The 21,036-nt window shown below is 44.0% G+C and overlaps 1 protein-coding gene and 1 pseudogene across 1 annotated transcript; one reads left to right on the plus strand and one right to left on the minus strand.

Annotated features, from left to right (window-relative positions):
- The first annotated feature begins 137 nt into the window (after positions 1–137).
- Positions 138–9,096, plus strand: LOC109760068 (CLIP-associated protein). The gene is made up of 17 exons (XM_020318909.4): positions 138–425; positions 823–988; positions 1,830–1,991; positions 2,095–2,192; positions 2,455–2,529; positions 2,622–2,690; positions 2,763–2,848; positions 2,924–3,041; positions 4,956–5,054; positions 5,136–5,454; positions 5,541–7,108; positions 7,314–7,415; positions 7,533–7,607; positions 7,698–7,766; positions 7,938–8,006; positions 8,346–8,447; positions 8,574–9,096. Exons 1-17 carry the CDS (start codon positions 138–140, stop codon positions 8,712–8,714), a joined length of 3,606 nt encoding a protein of 1,201 aa, XP_020174498.3. The 3' UTR covers positions 8,715–9,096.
- Positions 9,097–11,433: 2,337 nt separating this feature from the next.
- On the minus strand, positions 11,434–15,892 carry LOC109760072 (disease resistance protein Pik-2-like; annotated as a pseudogene).
- Between the last annotated feature and the right edge of the window lie 5,144 nt (positions 15,893–21,036).

Genomic DNA, 21,036 nt, shown 5'->3' on the forward strand with positions numbered 1-21,036 from the left:
CCATGCCAAAACCTCGTTCAATTCTCTCTCTCTCTCTCTCTCTCTCTCTCTCTCTCTCTCTCTCTCTCTCTCTCCTCGTTCCCACCATTTCCATCGCCTCGCACACCCAGCAGGCACCAAACCCACGCGCCGGCGGGATGGCGTCGTCCGCATCCGCGGCGGCTCGGCTGCAGGAGCTAGCGCCCGGGCCGGGTGCGGTGATCTCGGCAGCCGAAGCCGCCGCCCTCGCCGAGTGCTGCGCGGGCCTCCTCGGCTGCGGAGACGCCGGGGCAGCGTGCTCGGCGCTCGACACGCTGTGCGCCGCTGGAGGGGACGCGATGCGGCGCCACGTCGACGAGCTCACTCCGCTGGTCGTCGGGAGGCTCGGGGACGGCGACGCGGCCGTGCGGGAGGCCGCCAGGAGGTTCCTCGTGCTGCTCATGGAGGTATTGGCCTATCGGAGTTCTGATTTCGATTCCTTCTCCTCCAGGGTTTAGCGCTTGTCGCCGTGGAATTGCACGATTATTATCTGGGCATTTCGCGTCAGTAGTAGTTGTGTTTCAGGCTTTCAGCTAATTTAAAAGAAGCACACATGGATGTGGGGGGCATATGTAGTATATTTTACTAGCTCGAGTACTTAATTAATTAACATATCTCCAATCAAAGGTCTGGGCTAAATGCCTGCATAACTGGAAACTTAAAACAATACTTATCCAATTTATCCCAATTTTATAGAGAGCTGTCTGTTGTACCTCCGAGACTAAATGCGGAGTCGGGAGTGATATCACTTATTATAATAACATGAAAACGAAAAACTCAACTAGTTTGCTTGTGATGTTGCAGATGAAGGAGATGAATGCAAGGTCAGAAAATATACAAACAGCTCCTAGCATGCCAGATGTCCACCGCAGTAGTTGTACAACAACCGAAGCTGAATCTTCTGGTACCAATCAAGTAAAGAAAAGTTCGAAACAAAAGATCAGCACAAGAGACATGTCACTTCTATCAGGTATGGACTTTACTTCCCGGGTCTGTCTATGGCATATCTAGATGTGGCATAGTTATTGCACATCTAAGTGACTCAATCAAGCATGAAAAAAGGAAAAAAAAAATACCAGCACGAATCTTCGTGTAAAATCAATGACATAGGACTAAGATGTGCAATACTCAGGGCACATCTAGATGTGCTTTAGCAAAAATGTTACTTCTCATTAAGCACCCAAATAATTTATCCACAATTGTAGTTCATATATCTAGTAGGATTACTCTATTTTTATCAAACAAGAACCTTTCATATCAAACCCATTAAAAAAACTAAAACAGGCTTATTTTGTTAAACATTACACTATGTAATTAACCATTTCCGTAATAATTTAAACTACATAATTCAATACCATCGAGGTTGACAACAAAAATTGTCATGACATCATATTTGAATCAGAGACTGTTTCCAAAGATATGCCTTAGTTTATAAAGTATGTTACGGAATAATCTACAATAAAGTTTAATGTTAAGGCCGGTTGACCATCTGTCTATTCATACCGGTTGACCATTGTATGATACTTACTGGCCAATACTCATAGATCAGTTTTCGCAGCGGGTCAACCTCATTAGTATACTACTACAACAAATAATTAACATCCAACTAACTGGCAGTATCAGTAGCAAGCTAAGAGCGCAATGTTGGTATATTGAAAATTTTAAGGCCAAGAATATGGTGTTTGATGACTTATTGTTCGTTAATAATGAATGTCTTTCCTCTTCTACTAGGCTTTGTTTACAATACTTTTAGTATTACATTATCTATTTCTGATTATTGGTATTTGATCTATCCACCGTACTCTATGCAGGGGAAGAAGATATTACAAGGAAATCAGTTGAACCTATAAAAGTATTCTCTGAAAAAGATCTGATAAAGGAAATAGGAAAAGTAATGTCTACTTTACAACCAGATAATGAGTGGTCAATCCGGATAACTGCGATGCAAAGAGTGGAAGGCATAGTTCGTGGAGGTGTCAATTCCTTCTTATTTATGTTGGCTTCACTATGCACAATACAGTTAACTTTGTCAAGTAAGTCAGATATTCTGAGGCCTTCTTTTTTCTTCTATTACAGGTGCCGCGGATTATTCAGCCTTCCCCACGCTTCTAAAGCAACTCGTGGCTCCTCTTATAACCCAGCTTCTGGACAGGAGATCTAGTGTTGTAAAGCAGGTTTGGCTATTTCTGTTTCACGTCTGTAGTAGTGAGACTTGCTTCACTATGATGTTGAAGTGAATGCTGCAAGTATGTATTTTGTGTAATCAAACATAGTTGCGACAAAAGTAGCAACTAATAGTAAAGTAGTGTGACCCAAAAGGATATATTTTGTGTAATCATCTATGCGTCTCTGCCCCTAATGAACTCACCACATTTTGGACCATTTGTTTGCACACCAACTGAAGCATGGCTTTCTACTTATTTTTTATATTTCTAGGCATGCCATTTGCTAATTTTCCTATCAAAGGAGCTACTACGCGACTTCGAACCATGTGCTGAATTGCTTATTCCGGTATGTTGTTGATTTCCTTTAATTTGTGCATCCTATGTCTATGACTATCTGGTTGTATATGAAGAGACCACTTTGACATCTGATATCTGTAGGCCCTTCTTAAGAATGTCGTGATCACTGTTCTTGTAATTGCCGAGTCAGCTGATAACTGTATAAAAGAGGTACATATACAAGTGCTTTTTTTGGACATTTTATTGTAATAATGTGCTTGATGTACAATGTTGGCTGTACAGATGCTACGAAACTGCAAAGTAGCTCGCATTCTACCAAGAGTTATTGAATTCGCAAAAAATGACAGAAGCGCAGTTCTTCGTGCCAGGTAATAGAAAGGCACCAAGGCGGGTGATATACATTGATCTTTGGATGAATGCTTAAGAATGTGTTCCTGTTGTAGGTGTTGTGAGTATGCAATACTGATGCTAGAGTATTGGGTTGATACTCCCGAACTACAGAGATCAGCTAATCTGTATGAAGAACTCATAAAGTGTTGCATAGGAGATGCAACTAGTGAGGTATTTCTTTTTCTTTTTTGAAGTGTGTGAAAATGGATATTTAAATTTCTTTCTTGTCTTTGCCTTTTTTTATTGATTCCGGCAATGTATCTAGGACAAGTTTGTCATTCGGCTACAAGCAAATCTCTTGCCAACAAATTTTGGTTATCTAGTTGGATAATTTTTTGAGTTAGTTACCCTAAGTATCATCAGTTCTGAAGCAATTGCCCTGAGTATTATTATTTTTTGTTTCCTCCCCTAACCCTAGTCGGCTAGCGCGAACTCTCTCCTTCAGGCTTCACTGGCGAGCCTGTGGATTTGCCTCCCTCTACCTACTGCCCCGGCGGCCGGTGGCGCGGAGGTGGATCCCGATGCCTCCGCTTCGGTTAGTAGTTTAGGTTAGAGTTTTTTAGTCCCAGGCACGACACTTGGGTGGATGGGGCGCTTCATTTTTGAGTTTGTCTTCCGGGCTCCGATCTTCCTTGAGTTCGTCCGTCTAGAGATAGTCGACGGAGCTCCAATGTAGATTCCTGTCATCTCCTTGGGTCGGTGAGGTTGGGGTTTCTTGTCATGTGATGAGATTTGATGTCATATGCTTTAGATCTATGTAAGGGTTCAACCGCGAACTGCGACTTTAGGGCATTGGTTTTTAGGGGCATTTGCACGAAGACTTTCCGGTTGTCATCGACAAAAGGTCAAGCAGGCTCCAGTAGGGAGCGGCGACAGCGGCGAGTCACTGGCTTGTTTTGGCGCCAATATTGATCGTTCGGTGGTTACGAAATCTCTAGAATTTTTTTATTATGTTTGAGATGCTTTATACTTTCAGTGACTCTTATAATAGATCTGATCATTTTCGCAAACAAAAAAAAAGTTTTGATATTATGTGTAGAAAACGTGCACTTGCTGAAATGGAAACAAGGAAAAAAGAAACCTAAATGTATAGATAAGCCCCACAAACCAGACAAATCACCCTCCGAAGCTGGTTTTGCCCAGGTGGCACACTGACCAGATTTGACTTACATAGCCACCTCACTCCGGGACCCACATGTTAGTGTAATACTCCCACGAGTCGACCATCTCTCCGCTCTCCCGGCCAAGGCATGACCTCGCCGTCGAGCTTCGCCTGGGCGCACTTCCCGCGCTGCAGCGTCACATCGACCCCTCCCTCTACGACGAGGGCGGCGATGCGCTCGCGCCGGAGCCGCTGGAGGCCGTGCACCAGTGACGCCACCGTGGGCCGCAAGGACTCCATTGAGCTCTGGTGCAGCCAATTCGACGGCCACCGATCGTGGATGCGTTGATGGGCGCACCGCAGGGCAGGTGGAGCCTGGGAAGGCGTCCCGCTCTGGATGGTCTTCGTCGTCGGCGCCGCGGTCGATGGCCTCGACCGCGGCTCCTTATGTGGACATGGTACGCCGTTTTCGCCTCCTATCGCTCCTCCTGCGAGATCTCGGCATATTAACAGATTATAAGGCAACACTACGGCCTCGTGGTCGTCTCTGGCTGCTGTGACCACCAACTCCTTGGTCGAGAGCCAGCCTCTTTTTGGGCGCATGCAAAGTGTTCGACAGAATGACCAGCCCAGTGGGGACTTCTCCGTCTCGCCGCTTAGGCAAAACTGTCACGAGAAACCGCTAAACTGGCCTCTTCAGGGGTGATTTAATTTGTGATAGTTGAGGGGATTAAGATACTGAATTTTTACTTTTCAAATAATATTCTGAAACATGGTTCTGAATCTCTTTCAGAAAAGATGGTTTACATTCATCAGTACAGTTCTTTTAACCTTTCTGGAATGGTTCCTATATTTCGCCTAGGACTTCTATTTTACAACATGGCATTGCACTCTCACCTGTGTTCTTTTTGTGGATGCCCTTTTCGAAACTATTCTGCGTGGTCACATGGTTCTAGGTTTTAAGCAACTTTCTTTATTTGAAGGTTCGATCGGGTGCTAGGGTATGCTACAGGATATTCTCCAGAATTTGGCCTGAACGTTCTCATCTGCTCTTCTCATCATTTGAACCATCCAGGCAGAAAGTATATATATCCTCAAATTTATCTTGCATATTTGCCTATTTGGTCATACAGTTTTTGACTCTATGATATTAAATTCTGTAGATGATAATTGATGATGATGCTGAGACACATCAAAAGCAGTTGTCACCAATAGAAGGAATTAGGCTCGGGCAACCTCAATCTGTTCCTTGCATTCCAACTGCAATGGACAAAGTTGTCATGGTCGATCCTCTGACATCACTTTCTTCTGGAGACCTGCAATCAGCACTGATGAAAATATCTCTTCAGCATTCTCATATGACCCCTCAAATTCCAGCAGAAGATAGTAAAGATGGTTTAGCTATTGGAAGTTCATTTGAGGATATGAGCACATTAGAAGAAGAAAGAATTCCAGTTCCAGACCCTGATGAACGCGTTTCAGGTATATGTCAGCGAAAAATACCTTGCTATTTCTTCTTTTTCTCGGTTTGGACCACTCTGCTTTATTGGCCAACTTGTTGAATTCAGACCAAAATGCAGGTATCAGTTCATCATCCCGTGATTTTCCTTCTGCCACTCCATTTGAACCAACTCCAGACATTTTATTGTCAGAAGCAACTGTCATAGCAACTTTCCAAGACAAGGCCGAGTGCAGGCCGGAGGTTGAACATATAACTTCTTGTCAAGTTCAAGCATCACGGGATCCTTCTGAGATGTTGAGGCGCACTCCTCCTGCTAGTTCAGAAGAGTCAGAAAACTTGCTAAACCAAAGGCCCACTAAATCAAGCTCTAATGGAATATCAGGTGGAAGATTAAGGTCCCAACAAGAAGAGAGGCCCTGTGTCAGAACTCCTCGTAAGAGTGTAGTTTCGAAGCAGTCACCGAATAACCACACTCCTAATTTCCGGCGACCTCTCCTGAGTAAGCTGATGACAAACTGGTTCTATGCCAGTACAAGAGGTGATTTAGATGGTAAACAGCTCATTATTGGTGAAACGGCCAATAGCATGGATGTGCCCTCATCTCTCACTGGGGCACTTTCTTTAGGCCTTAACCCCAAGTCAGATTGGATGATGAGGGTATATGCATTCAATTTCTTGCGCCAACACTTGCAAGAGCGAGGACCGAAAGGCATTCAGGAGGTTGCACAAAATTTTGAGAAGGTTATGAGGCTTGTTAGTCAGTATTTGGATGATCCACACCATAAAGTGGCACATGCTGCTCTCTCATCACTTGCTGAGATCATGCCGGTTTTCAAGAAGCCTTTTGAACATTATCTGGACAAGATGTTGCCCCATGTTTTCTCTCGATTAAATGATCCAAAGGAGTCAACCAAGCAGCAATGCTTATCAGTTTTGAATCTTGCAGGTGAAAATTACTCCATTGATTCTCTCTTACCTGCTCTGCTTCGTTCGTTGGACGAGCAAAAATCCCCCAAGTCAAAGCTTGCAATTCTTGACTTTGCAAAGGCCTCTTTTGTGAAATGCACAGTTAGTTCTGACATCTATCCTGGTAGCAGTTTTCTCAAGCCGTGGCTTGGGAAGCTAACTCTTCTGTTTAAGGATAGAAACAAGAAGCTAAAAGAGGCTGCGGTGGTTGGTTTATCTTCAGTGTATTGTCATTATGATCCGGAAACCATGTTAAGCTTTATAGTTACCTTGTCAATGGAAGAACAGAAGCAACTTACGCGGGCAATAAAGCAGTTAATCCCTATGATAGGGAGCGACCTGGAAGACTTCTTGCAGCAAAGGAGACATAAACACAAAGTGCCGTCTTTTGATCGCTTTGCTGCTACAGATCCTCATCCCAGAAGTTATGTTGGAAGGCAACATAAATCCCACCAGCATGACGCATATCAATCTAGTGATGTCAGAGGTGATCAAGTATTTAGCTCCGCATTCCAATATCTCCCAAACACTCACTTGGAGGTCTTTGGGCGTCATACCGCGAAGGTTCAATCTGAATTGGGTGGTGAATCTTATGGTCACAGAGCTGAAATGATGGGTAAAAAGTATAGTCCTAGAAGGCGAAGCAAGGATATGATGATGAATAGTAGTCAGAGTCATGAGCCAAGCATTTCCAAGATGCATCATCAGGTTTGTAACTATTTATTGACCTGTTTGGTGTTATTTCTTATCATTATTTTTAAGTTTCTTTCCATTTTGACATAGGGATTAACATGTATTTCCGTTTAGGTTGATCTATTTGTATCACCTTATTTATTTATTTTATCTTAGTAAGGGGTATTCCAGTCCTAGGTTTGTTGGTTCTGATGTCACCTCATACTTATTCCTTTCTCAGAATTTGCATCATATGTCCTCTCTCCTTGAGATGCTTGATGACCCAATTGAATCCACTAGAGAGCTTGCACTTTCTCTATTGGCTGGAATTCTCGAAAAGAAAGTAAGATTTTATTTTTTTTGGTGGGAATATAATTATTTCTAAACTACCAATAGTGAGTATTTGTGCCATTGATGGGCCTTCCATGAAAATGACCTCTGCTATGGTCATATATTCCAGGAAAAGGCACTGGAGAATTGTATCGAGACTCTTGTAGTTAAATTGTTGCATGCAACCAAAGATTCTGCCTTAAAGGTACTACTACACTGGGGCACTCTTCTAGGATTTGCATTGTCTCAACCATAAAGTTGCTCACTCAGGCCTTTTGTGTCATTTTCATTGCAGGTAGTAAATCTGGCGCATATCTGTCTGACAACCGTGGTCACTCAATTTGATCCACTGGGATGCCTTCGGGTAAGATTCTTTCATATTATGTTTTCGGTTTTACGAATACTCTTAGGAATTTAATTCATATAGATGAATTGGAGAACTTGTTGCTGTTCCTTTTTCTTTTTTCCTTTTTCACGGTCGTTGGAATCTTATCTCTTTTTTAGGGGTCTTATCTTGCTCATTTTAAATACACAGGCAATTGCTTCTCAGTTGGTCTCTCATGATGAGAAAATCCTTATTGTCAGCATCAACAGTTTGAGCAAGGTAAATCCCTCCCAGGTCATACAGTTGATGTACTTACTATGTAATAGTGTGTGTGGTCACGTGGTCTGATCTCGGTGCTGGCATAATTTTTTATTTTTATTTTGGATAATGAGGAGTACATCTCCCAGCCTCTGAAAGTCTGAATGTTAGGATGCACACATGCACACAGCCAAGTGTTAGCATCAATAGCTGTAGCGTTTTACCCTAGCAGATTACATTGTGGTTAATCTCGTGTTTAATATAGCCCATTTCACTAGCACCAGCATATATATTTATATTTTTGACTTGTTACTACTTTTTCCTAACTGCGAACTTTTGCCTTCCTCTCTGGTTTTGCAGCTTGTGATGCGGCTGTCACACGACGACCTGATGGCTCATTTGTCGACATTTCTACCCGTGCTTTTGGACACCTTCGAAAACCACAGCCCGTATGTTCGCAAGGTTCGTTCATTCCCACTTACTTTTGTAGATTGTGTTTAGATCATCTTCTATTTTCTGGCAAACACAGCATGTTTTTGCTGAATCATATCAATCTTGAATAAACTTGTGCTGCATATATTATTGCAGGCTATTTTGCTGTGTCTGGTGGACACGTACCTGAAGCTGGGGCCGGCGGTGGCGCCGCACCTGGAGCGGCTGGGTGGCGCACAGCTGCTGCAGCTCGTCGTGGCCACGTCGGCGAGCAGACTGTCCAGGGCGAACATCTGATGGTTCAAGGCATGATGGAAGGCGTGTACGTGCAGCTACATCTCTTGTGATTCACTCAATGTAAACATCAATAATAAGTACAGTGCTGCCTCAACGGTTTCAGAAAAAGAAACCAACGGAAAAAGCTGACCTGTTCCTTCCCAGGTCGCTCTCACTTGCTCAACCCCCTGTTTCTGGCAGCCAGGGAGCAGAGCAACTCTGTTTCGCTCTTCATAACGAAACCAAAAAGAGGCCACTTGGGTCATAGGTTTTTTTCCTTTGAGGAAAGGGCTAACCCAGCAATTTTCGCTTCTCTTGATTGTACAGCCCATACTGTGTAGAAACAAGCCCAACAACACTCACCGGTGTAGATCATTCACTTGCTAAGAGAGCTTTCTGCTGTTGATCCTCTTCTAGATGCAACTTTCTATGCAGCAAAGCCTCTGCCTCTCTGGATGTAAGCCTTGGAGGCCATCTCTTTCCCCAAGGGGAAATTACTGTCTGTACATTGCCTTGGTAGCTAAATCATACTCCCTCCGTCCCAAAATTCTTGTCTTAGATTTGTCTAGATACGGATGTATCTAATACCAAAACGTGACTTGATACATCCGTATTTAGACAAATGTAAGACAAGAATTTTGAGACGGAGGGAGTACAAGTTAGCCCTCCTTGAGGGCTCATGTTTGCCCCAAAAAAAAAACTCACCAGTGTGAGTCAGTCATACAGTTAACTTCCCCTTCCATTCATTCAAAAAAAAAACTTCCCCTTCCATTTCTCAAAAACTTAAATCAATTGTTTCTCGAAAAACAAAAGTTCTTTCCTTTTATTTTCTGTTTTGGTCTTGCCGCTTGAGATTTGATCGACTGTAACAGGAGCGACCTGATGACTCATTTGTCGTCATTTCTACCTGTGGTCTTGGACGCCTTCGGAAATCTTAAGTAGTCCATATGCTCGCAAGGTTTCATTCCTTCTCACTTACTTTCGTAGATTCTGTTTAAGACTAACCGATCATCTTCCATTTTCCTGTCAACACAACTACTCCCTCCGTTCGGAATTACTTGTCTCGGAAATGGATGTATCTAGAATTAAAATATGTCTAGATACATCCATTTCTGCGACAAGTAATTCCAAACGGAGGGAGTACTTCTGTTTGATCTCCACGGAGTTGCTGAATCCCAAAAGCAATAGCTCATAGAAGCTTAAAATCTGGCAAAGATATCTGTCCCAGTTCTGTCTTGCAACCGTCCAGGACTTGCAAAGCATGAACCATATATAAACATCCAAACATTGTGCTATAATTCAAAAGCAGTCTGAAACTCAAGAACCTGTTCTGAACCTCACGTGTTCACGGCAAGTTCAGTAGTGGGTGACGCCCCCTGGTTGCTCTATGTTGGCTACGATTGGCATGTGAACATTTTTTTCTTTTTTGCAAGAGCATGAAAAATAGCTGGGATTGATGTTGAGCATCTCCCAGTAGCACAACTCGACATGTCCATGAAATCATTCAATGGCGTTTCAATGATACAGACACTTGGGTGATCCACCAGATACCAAAGCCCTGTCTGTCCGTCCACCCTTAGCATCTCACCTCGGACCGTTGGCTGTACTGTACTGTGTTAGGAATGGGCAACTACCTTTACTGAGGGTCAAAGGCCAATGCATATACATGTGTGGTAAAGTGCAGGAAACCCCTTATACAATAGGGATAAACCAGAAAGAGACTATACACATCTAACATACTGCACCCCATGCCTGCATCCCCAACTCCTGAACTGGCCCTGCTTCTTCTTCTGTAGAACACCTCTGAACTCTGAAGCACGCCACTCACTCGCCCAGCACACACATATGAAATACTCCTTCTCGGAGATCCTCGTACATGTATAGGTGGGGCGGTGCAGGGTACTGATCTAGAGAGGGTACTCTACCTGACGGACCTTGTTTTTTTTTTTCTCTTTTCACTGTGAAGAAAGGAGGTGAGTTAGATTAGCGTTGGCTTTGGTGTCAGGTTGGTAAACGGCAGCAGCAGAGCACGGGAATGGCTGGCTGTTGCGATGTTTCTCATGCTATCACTCACTCAATTCCATCAGAACTGGAACCACTGCCAAGTGCCGAATAGATGCAGTGGTGGATAGGATAAGATACTTCCCGCTGAATAATTTTTCCTACTGTACATGTACATCCCAAATCTCACACTCCGTTTACATCTCTGAGATTGAAACCAGGTGCTCACGCTATTGTAGAAAGTTCAGAATTATGTACATAGGATTGACAAAACTCTCAAACCTGACTGTCTCAACTTAAACTGAATGAATAGTCCATCAAATTAAATTGGTACACACAAAGTGCATGAGTACATACACAACAGCGACAACTTAATTGATTCTTAAAAATAGTAATCAAATAAAAAAATACTGGATACAAGATTCACTCTGAAAACCAAATAGTACCATGCAGCAAAGCAACAAACACCACTTCTTCTTGGACACCTTTGTTTTTGAGCTTCCACACGTGTGTTCCCGTCTGAAAGGAGAAAGGAGAACGTGCATCACCGCAGCATTACAATCATGCGCTTGCCTTCAATCGAAGATACCCTGAATAGATGAAGGGAGAACGTGTCACATCTGGGCGTAAGATGAAAGGTTGCCTACATAAAGTGTTGTAAGAAATTGTTGGTTATGATTAAATACCTCTTGCATTGGTACTCGGTAGTCAAATGTCCTGATATAACAGTTCCTGACAGCTAGCTCTATTCCTCGTCACTGTAGTTCTCTTCCTCGTCGGAGTTATAATATCTATCATCCGTTCGGTCGTAGATAGATAACATGGGATGATTGGGATGGCCATTTGCCTCCTTCCTTATAGCAGCAGCTGCAGCAGACTTGATTTCGAAAGATGTGTCAGCATCATTGCAAAGAGTAACTATGGCATCTCTGAGAAATGGGAGGTGGCCAAGACCCAAGTAGAACCCATACTCTTCTGCCACTGAAGCAAACAGCGGCAGCGCAAGCTTCTCCAGCTTTGGCATTGCCCCTTCTTCAAACGTCAAGTAAATTGCACTTGCACAATGGGTTGCACGAATAAGACAGAATTCCTTCAAACACGGGAAGCCAACGCCTTGTAAGGCAAGCCTTTCTTTTTGGACAGTGCTGAACGCTAGACTCAGGCAGAGTAAGGCAGACATCTCTCCAAGTATCCGCAAATCCTCCTCTGTTGCTTCAATCAAATTAATATCTAGGTATGTAAGACTGGCAAGGGCTGGAACAATCCACTTTGGCAGTTTTGGTAAATAGTAGTCACCGCCCATTATAAATATTTGGAGGTTATATGGCAGAGGGGACCAGGAATCTAAGAACCTGAAGGGTGTTGAATTAGAAGAGCATATCCATAAAGACTGAAGTTTGCATGTGCCAAGATTGCATATCGAGGAGAGCAACATCTCTTCATGCCTCTTGTATTCCTGAGATCCTCCACCGTCCAACTGTAGATGGAGTTCTTTCAAACTGGTCAGATTCCCTAGTTCCTCAACTGCACATAATGAACTCTTGATAATATTAAAGCCCGAGATCACCTCTAAATTTCTCATATTTCCAATCCCATTTGGTATCTTTGTTCCACCTTTACGAACAATGTAATATGAATCTGTTTCAGTGAGTAGATGTTGTAGCTTACTGAGCAAAATAATTCTAGCAGGCAATTCTTCTATATGTGTATTTCTAAGATCTAGCGTCTCTAGATCATATAGCCTCACAATTTCTGATGGTAGCCTTGACATGCGAGTGCCCCTAAAGCTCAGGTACTTCAGCTAGAATAGCTTATCTATACCATTCATATCATACTCATGCAGACTCTTACAATCTTGAAAGTCTAGTACACGCAAAGCTTCAAACCTGACAAGCCTAGGCAAGTGTTTGATGCAAGTTGATGCTATCACTGTCAGAGATCGTACATGGCTTAGATCTTCATTTGACAATATGGATGCAAGCTCTTGGTCAATATGCTGGACTGATAGTCGCCGAATAAGACCATCACGCTTTGCCAAATCAGTTTGACCATGGCCTGCCAAAGAGATGAAATTATCTTCAACCGATTTTGAAATAATGAGCTCGAGCATCATGTCATGGACTTGACAAGCACGAGCCTTTCCATCATAGCCAATTTCAACCGGCTGGACCATACTTTTGTTTATTAGCTCATAGAAGTGGTTCTCGGCAACCTCTTGCTTGCTTTGTCCGCGCTCTTCAGAGATTAAGCCTTCTGCTATCCATCGCCTCACTAAAGTATCTCTCTCAATCACATAATCCTCAGGATATATACATAAACATAACAAGCAGGTCTTGAGATTGGGTGAAAGATCATTATAACTAAGGGATAATATGTTATTCATTCCATCTAAGCTTCGGTTTTTGTCCAATGTAGAACCAATAGACCTTCTGACCCTCTCCCACTCATCTTTGACCAGCGGTCTGTTTGCCAATAAACTTGCTATACTGATAATTGCCAATGGGAGGCCTCCACATTTCTTCAGTATTTTATTCGAAACTTGTTTTAGCATATCAGGGCAGCACTCAGAACCAAATATTCTTTTGAAGAACAATCATTTGGAGTGGAGATCATTTAGGGCTTCCATTTCATACATGCGGCCATTACCACCATGAGAACATGATCTTGCTACATCAACAACTCGTGTGGTAGCTATAATCCTGCTAGAAAATTCATTCTCCGGGAAAGCATACTTAATAGCGTCCCATGCTGATATGGACCATATATCATCAATAACAATGAGATACCTGAAGCATATAAGTAGGTATTGTTAACCAACTATGAAAAGTAGTTCAAGTACAGAACATAAAGATACCAATGTCATTTATAAGGACTTCAACCATAATACCCAAAAAAACTACGATCTCCAAGAGGATGATAATACAAAAATCAGAAGGAAAACAATAAATAAACTATGATTGCCTAAGAATCATACAAGCTGCAAGTAATCAACAAGTTATTTAGGGTCTTCCGTGTGCTTATTCCTTATGTTACCATTTGCAGTTTGCTTACTCAACTGAGACTTTAGCCATAGTTGGAACTCAAAACTAACCAACTAATATGGTTAGAAAGAATCAACAGCTCCTACATGATTATGCTTCAGAAAAGGGAAAATAGCTGCTCCCCGGTAACTTGAGGCATATTTTGCTTCTTAACTGCCCGGTGAAATGGATCACGAAAGTTTTGAGGTTCAAGCTCTTATTACTGTACTAGTTGATAATGATCAATCTGGCTTTGCCAAAAACAGGTGCATCGCTTATAAGTTCTTATATGCAAAAATGGATCTTGTTCAGACAGGCAAAGAAAGGAAAACTGGAAAAGAAAGGTCATTGTGCTAAAACTAGACTTAACCAAGGCTTTTGCTAGGGATGCTCTCTTTGCTATTATGAAGGCTAGAGGTTTCGATGGTAAATGGATTATGTGTACTGACTCCCTTCTTACAACCGCTAAAACTGCTATCCTGTTGAATGGAATCTCTCTCACCCCTTTTGTTCATTATTGTGGTTGATGTGCCGCAGCAATCCATTAAAAAATTTGCATCCAGTGGAGCTCTTTGACACCCAGTTATCAGCATGTTGCCTTTTCCAGTGCTACAGTATGCAGACGACAGTCTTATTGTTTTGTAAGGTGATGTTCATCAGGCTAAACTTCTTAAGGAAATCCTTGATGCCTTGGGCAATACGATGGGGAAACTGCGGATATTTCTAGGGTGGTGGGCTGCCCGATCTAATCTTTTCCTCAAAACTACCTGGGGATGCCCTTGTCTGACTCCAAGTTGCCAAGAGAGGCTTTTCTGCCAGTAATCTCTTCTGATGCTAAATGTTCTATCGGGTTCTCCTTGAGTTTCCCAAACGAAGGGTGGTCACCTCTCTCTTACTAAATAGGTTTTGTCGGCTATCCCTGCTTATCTTATGTCTTGCATCAAATTACCAAGTGAGTAGTTGATGAGATCGACAAACTCTGGAGATCGTTTCTCTGGAAGGGAAAGATAAAGCTAATGGAGGTTCTTTGGACAAATTGCCCTTAGAATGATTCACTGTGTTATTCATGCTTTAAAGGTTCACGAGAAATATTTTGAATCATTTGAGTGCATCACTAATCTTTAACCCATATACATATTTATTTTACAATTCGATTTAAATAGTAGAGATTCTTTTTCACTGCTGCATATAGACAGGGTAGTATAAATAAATTATTCTTAATATATTTGCTTCAAACGGGTTCGGGGGGGGGGGGGGGGGTTGAAATTACCTCTTATCCTGTAAGAGTTCTTTTAGCTTCGCAATACATTCCGCTTCATCCCAAGTTTCGATACCTTCCTTAAAATCTTCCTTGCAAGGCACCCGAGAGATCAAATCCTTCATAATTTTCTTTACGTTGGGCTTTTGCGAGACCGAGACAAAAGCATGACAATGAAACTCCCCCTGGATCTTGCGGTAGACCTCCCTGGCCAGTGTTGTTTTTCCCAACCCACCAAAGCCAACAATGGACAACACCTTGCGATGCTTGGTCGAGCTACTTTCATCTTCCAGCATGCACTTAACAAGCTCGTCTCTTGGACCATCAATTCCCACAAGGTGTGCTTCCTCAACAAAAAGAGCGGACAAGCAGGGATCCACCGCTGAATGTTCAAAGGTAATATCATCCAGCTTGTAACTACTTTTCAACTCTTTTACCTGCTCGAGACGAATCTTCAGATCATTGATTTGGTTGGCGATTCCACGGCGAGAGCCCAGAGTCTTGAGCTGGCGAGCAGTCTTGCGGAAGAACTCCTTGAAGCCACCCTGGTGGTGGCCGCCATTACCAAGCTGGTAGATGAACTTGTCGATGACATCCTCGATGTCATAGGCCAGCTCCCTTAGCAGTGATATCCACGCCTTCACCTGAACATCAGGATCTTGCAGCGCCGTGTACTTCTGGACTGCGCCATGCATGCAAGTCAGCTCGGATCTGAGCGAGCGGATCTCGTGGCGGACGCCTTTCAGGCGGGCACACTCATCGCCAAGCAAACCAGTGAGCTTCCCCAGCAGGGGACCCAGCACGCCCAGCGAAGAACTCACCACCGCCATTGATCTCTCTATTCCTCTCTCGAACCCATCTCTCGGTTTGTGCTTGGTTTGTGCTCAGAGTGGAGAGTGGTGCAGAAAGAGGACGGACGAATGGGGTGTGTGCTAGCTAGCTGCAAGATTCTTACAGGGTTCTTGTTTCAGTTAGGCCTAAGAATGGCTGATTGGCTGTGTGTGACTGTGCCATGTGAGGGTAAACAGTGGACAGCGTGCTTCACAGCTCCCTAGGCCACCGTTGTCAGATAACAGGGAAATGGTGCCCCATGCAGCGTGCGGAGCCCGCATTTCTCGGAAGTGTCCTACCGCAGATTAACCTATGTCAGCCAGCATAGATCTAGATATATGTACTTGATTGCGATCTACATGACAAGCCAAGCAGCACTCGTTGGCTTCAGCTAGATCTAGATATATGAACTTAATTAGCATCTATTTACATGCATAATACAAAGGCAATGCGCTTGCATGACTTGTAGTGATGTGCACTGATCGCAGCACACAGGTCGACGAGAAGCTTGCTAGGAGAAGAGATGAGCTGGGGTGATTAGCCTCTAACCAATACTTACATGTAACTGCACTGCACGAGAATAAAAATATACTACAGCTGCAAGATGCCTCACGCAAATATACAACATGTATCAAATTAACCCTTTGATAAGTGGCGTGAGAACTGAAAACAAGTGGGCAAAAAGGACTGGCTTAAAAAAACATTTTGAACGAATGAACTATAACAATGAATTTACCGACACACGATCTCACATGCACCATGCGCGGCCCTACGAAGCAAAGGCATATACGCACGCGATAGAGCACTGGGGTTACTTAGGTTGATGAGCCAACTTGTCCCTTTTTATTTCCCCTGTTCTCGATGTAAACACAAGCTTGGACCAACGTTAATGTAGTATCCACATGTATCGTCTCGTGAGTTTCATTTTGTATTCGTGTGTATTCTGTAGCTGTCAGCCTTTTCAAAGTGTTGTAATATCTTTTGTGTCCCACCTATCCCTTCAAGATGGAATCTATTGGGTCTCGATGTGTAGGCACGTGAAGCCACCTTATTAAGCAGCTGAATATGTACGATTGCTATAATAAGGGTGCGCCTATACTAATTCTCAGACGACCGACGACAGCCGGAATTGTATTGCAAATACTTTCCTCCCCTGTGTGATATGTGCTTTATTGTTTTTGTTGCTGGGTTTAGCTCTGCTTCATGTGGTTTGTTGTTTATTTTTACTGGGGTTTTACTTGTTGTTTCTCAGTTTCTTCGTTTCGGCTCCTGACCTTTGGAATTGGTCTCCAAACCCACAAGTCAACACAAAAATCACACGCAAACAAAAAAAATAGAGAGGAACACAAGGTAGAAATCCAAAACACCGCCTCTTTCCCCTAAAAAACACTCCTTCCCACTTTTCCCGCCTTCTCCCTCTCCCTCTTACCCTTCACAGGAGAATTGCTTCACCCCTCCCTAAAACCTCGCACATATTAAATTTAAGAATTTTGCAAGAAATCAAGCATATAAAATGGATGGAGGATGGAGGAACAAGTACTCACCCGGTCCTGTATTTGTTGTTGTATGCTCCTTTGATCCAGCTTTTTTATGCCTGCAAAAATAACAAAATGTCCTAGGGAACATGTTCAGACACAAGCAAAAGGCAGGACACTTCGCTTTCTGTTGCTGAGAGCTAAGCTGATTCTACTTAGAGCAACTCTAATGGGATGACCCATTTCGTCCGCCGCCGTCCGCTTGGATCGGCGTGGACACAAAAGGCGGCCCAACGCGCCGACCCAAACGGACGCGCCTCCACTTTTCGTCCGCGGGCGACCCATTCCTGGCCCATTTTTGAGCCGGATTTGCGTCGGCGCGGACACGAGATGGACGCGCACGCGCTCGCCTTCTCCTCCCCCGGGCCCGCTGGTCGGTGTCACATTGGCCTCCCCCCATCCAACAACAACCCTCGCCCGCCTCCTTCATCGTCGATGTCGCCGCCCATTTTTTCCGGCTACTCTGCCAGCTGCCGGCGCCTCCACATCCGCCCAGCAACGCCGCCAACTCCCATGTCGCCCGCCATCGCCTTCTTGCCGCCGGGGAGCCGACTGCTTCCCATCCCAGCTCCCCCACCACCACACAACCGCGACCGCGACCAAGAAGCCACCTCGCCGCCCCGGCCAGAGCTCACCGGCACACTCGTCGGACGCCGGCAGGGCAGCTAGCTGGTCCGTGTGTGCCGCGACTCCCTTCGCCGGCCGTCTCCTTCGTCGACGCCCGCAAGCTGTTCGACAGTTTGCCCAAGGTACAAATGGACTCCGCCAACGAGTTCTTTTTTCACAATTTCATTTGCGACTCTGACGATTCGTCGTCCGATGACGAGGAGGAGATATTGGCTGCCGTGTTGGTCCATCACCATCTCAACAGCCAGCGGCCGTTGTTCCGTGGATCCATTCCGGGCCACCTTCCGGCGTTGAATCGCAACCGAGAGAGCGGGCATTTCCTTCTTTGGAAGGACTACTTTGATACAACAAACACGTTGTTCAAACATCAAAAATTCCGCCGCCGTTTCCGTATGAGTAGGCATCTTTTCAACCATATTAGAGAGGGGGTGGTCGGCTATGATGACTATTTCGAGTGCAAAGAGGATGCCGTTGGCAAGATTGGTTTCTCCTCTTATCAGAAATGCACTGCCGCCATCCGAATGCTTGCATACGGAGTGCTCGGTGATCTCATTAACGAGTACGTCTGTATGAGCGAGTCTACATGCCTAGAGTCCCTGTATAAGTTCTGCAAGGCTGTTATTGCTGTGTTTGGCCCTGAGTACTTGAGAGAGCCGACTCCTCAAGATACAGCCCATTTGTTGGCGATGAATGCTAGCAGGGGCTTCCCAAGGATGCTTGGCAGCATAGACTGCATGCACTGGGAGTGGAAGAACCGCCCTTCTGCTTGGCAAGGGCAGTATGAGGGCCATGTCAGGGCTTGCACTGTCATACTAGAGGCCGTGGCGTCTCAAGATCTCTGCATCTAGCACTCTTTCTTTGGCATGGCTGGATCACACAATGACATCAACGTGCTTCAGCGCTCGCTGGTGTTTGCTAGGCTTGCCGAAGGCAACAGCCCACCGGTGAACTTTACTATCAACGGCCACAACTACAACAAATGATACTACCTGGGTGACGGTATCTATTCTCAGTGGACCACTATTGTCAAGACAATCCCCAACCCTGTCGGAGAGAAGAGGAAAAGATTTGCCCAAGAGCAAGAGAGTGCTAGCTAGGTAGGATGTCGAGCGTGCCTTTGGTGTTTTGCAGTCTCGATGGGGCATCGTTCGGTATCCTGCTAATACCTGGAGCATGCAGAAACTATGGGAGGTGATGACTACTTGTGTGATCATGCACAATATGATCGTAGAAGACGAGCGCCCGGAATGTCTGTACGATCAAGGGTTTCAGTTTCAGGGTGAGAATGTTGTGCCCGAGCATGAAGGAGCGGCAACGTTTGAACAGTTCACCCAATTTCATCATGACATGCGTGATTGGGAAACCCACGTGTAACTGCAAAATGATTTAGTTGAGCATATGTGGGCTCATGTTGGCAACCAATAGATGTATCTTTTTTTATTTGGCTTGCAAAACTATGTAAGACATTATTATTTTTATTCGGCTTGTAAAACTATGTGATACATTTTTATTTTTTATTCGGCTTGTAAAACTATGTTATTTTATTCGGTTCAAACTATGTTACTATATGTTTAAATGCAAATTCATCAATGCAAAAATAAACTATTTGTTGAAATAGAGCGGCCAGCCGGCCACGCCAGCACATATGGGTCGGCATGTTGGGCGCGCTGCCGACCCATATCTAAAACAGGACGGACACCGGGCGGGCGGCGGACCCAAACGGACAAAAGGCGGACGAAATCGCCATCCGTTTGAGTCGCCCCATTGGAGTTGCTCTTAGTGTTTTGAGTTTCGTCTGATGTCTTGTGAAGGAATTTTGGACTTGTATGAGACTATTTGATCGGGACAAAGTTAATGAGGAAAAAATATCAGCAATTCACATTTTAATACACAGATAGCTACTTCCAGGTGCCAGTAAATTTGCGGCAGCTGGAAAATGGGCATTGCCACTATCAAGTATCAACATACGCATTTACAACCCCATATATCAAGAAAAATAAAACATTTTGGCTGCTGCGAAACTGCGATAGTTGACTAATTGTCGTAGTGCAAGTCAATCATTTTCTCTAAGGGGACAAAAACACTAGTAGAAAAAGAGGCTTCCATACGCCCCCATTAGTCCCGAAAATAATCGAACCGTGACAAAAGGGGTCTTTAGTCGCGGTTCGGGAGAAGACCCGCGACCAACTATCTGGGCCCAGCGCGCTCGGTCGACAGCTGACGGACGGGAGGGGTTTAGTCGCGGTTGGCCAGACCAACCAGGACTAAAGGTTAGTCCTTTAGTCCCGGTTGGTGCCACCAACCGGTACTAATGGGATTTGAGGCATTAGTACCGGTTCACGGCACGAACCGGTACTAAAGCGCCCATCAAACTCTACCCCCCCCCCCCCCCCGACCGCCTTTTCAGTTTTAGAAAAACCAAAAGAAAATGATGGAATTTCTTAAAATGGGCATAACTTTTGCATACGAACTCGGATGAAAAAGTTTTTTATATGAAAAATCATCTACTCGAAAAGTTACATCCGAATTTAACTGGGGGAACCCCGTTAAACATTTCCAAAATCCTCAAAAACCTAACAGAAAAAAGATACGGGGCTTTTAAGATCTGGAGAGGCAAAAAAATTCAAAAAATTTCAAATTGTGGTCAAACTAATTATTCTAGAATATTAGTGTTACTAAATAATTATTTCATTTTTTTAAATTTTGGTCAAATCTGGTCAAACTGTGGTCAAACAGTGGTCAAACAATGGTCAAATTAATTATTCCAGAAATATTAGTGTTACTAAATAATTATTGTTTTTAAAAACAATAGTTTCAAACTCAAACAGTGAAATGTGTCATTTCATGCTCAAGCTAAATTCCTGAGGGTTAATAGAATTGACATCCTACTATTGTCAGAAAAACAACAAGTGCAGACTTAGAAACGAGGGAGAATAGAACCCGGAAGTTAAGCGTGCTTAGGCTGGAGTAGTGAGAGGATGGGTGACCGTCCGGGAAGTTAGATGATTTGGAATGATGAGGGGTGATTAGAGATTAGAGGATAAATTGAGCAGTGATGAGGGGTGGTGATT

This window comes from Aegilops tauschii, chromosome 6 (assembly GCF_002575655.3).
Source record: "Aegilops tauschii subsp. strangulata cultivar AL8/78 chromosome 6, Aet v6.0, whole genome shotgun sequence".
In the NCBI taxonomy this organism is placed as follows: Eukaryota; Viridiplantae; Streptophyta; class Magnoliopsida; order Poales; family Poaceae; genus Aegilops; species Aegilops tauschii.

What these genes read in the sequence shown, in the direction of transcription:
- LOC109760068 (XM_020318909.4), top strand. Translation starts at nt 138, where the DNA reads ATGGCGTCGTCCGCATCCGCGGCGGCTCGGCTGCAGGAGCTAGCGCCC. An exon ending in GATCTAGTGTTGTAAAGCAG is followed by an intron (nt 2,193 to 2,454) that starts GTTTGGCTATTT and finishes TTATATTTCTAG; the next exon opens with GCATGCCATTTGCTAATTTT. An exon ending in TTTCCAAGATGCATCATCAG is followed by an intron (nt 7,109 to 7,313) that starts GTTTGTAACTAT and finishes TTCCTTTCTCAG; the next exon opens with AATTTGCATCATATGTCCTC.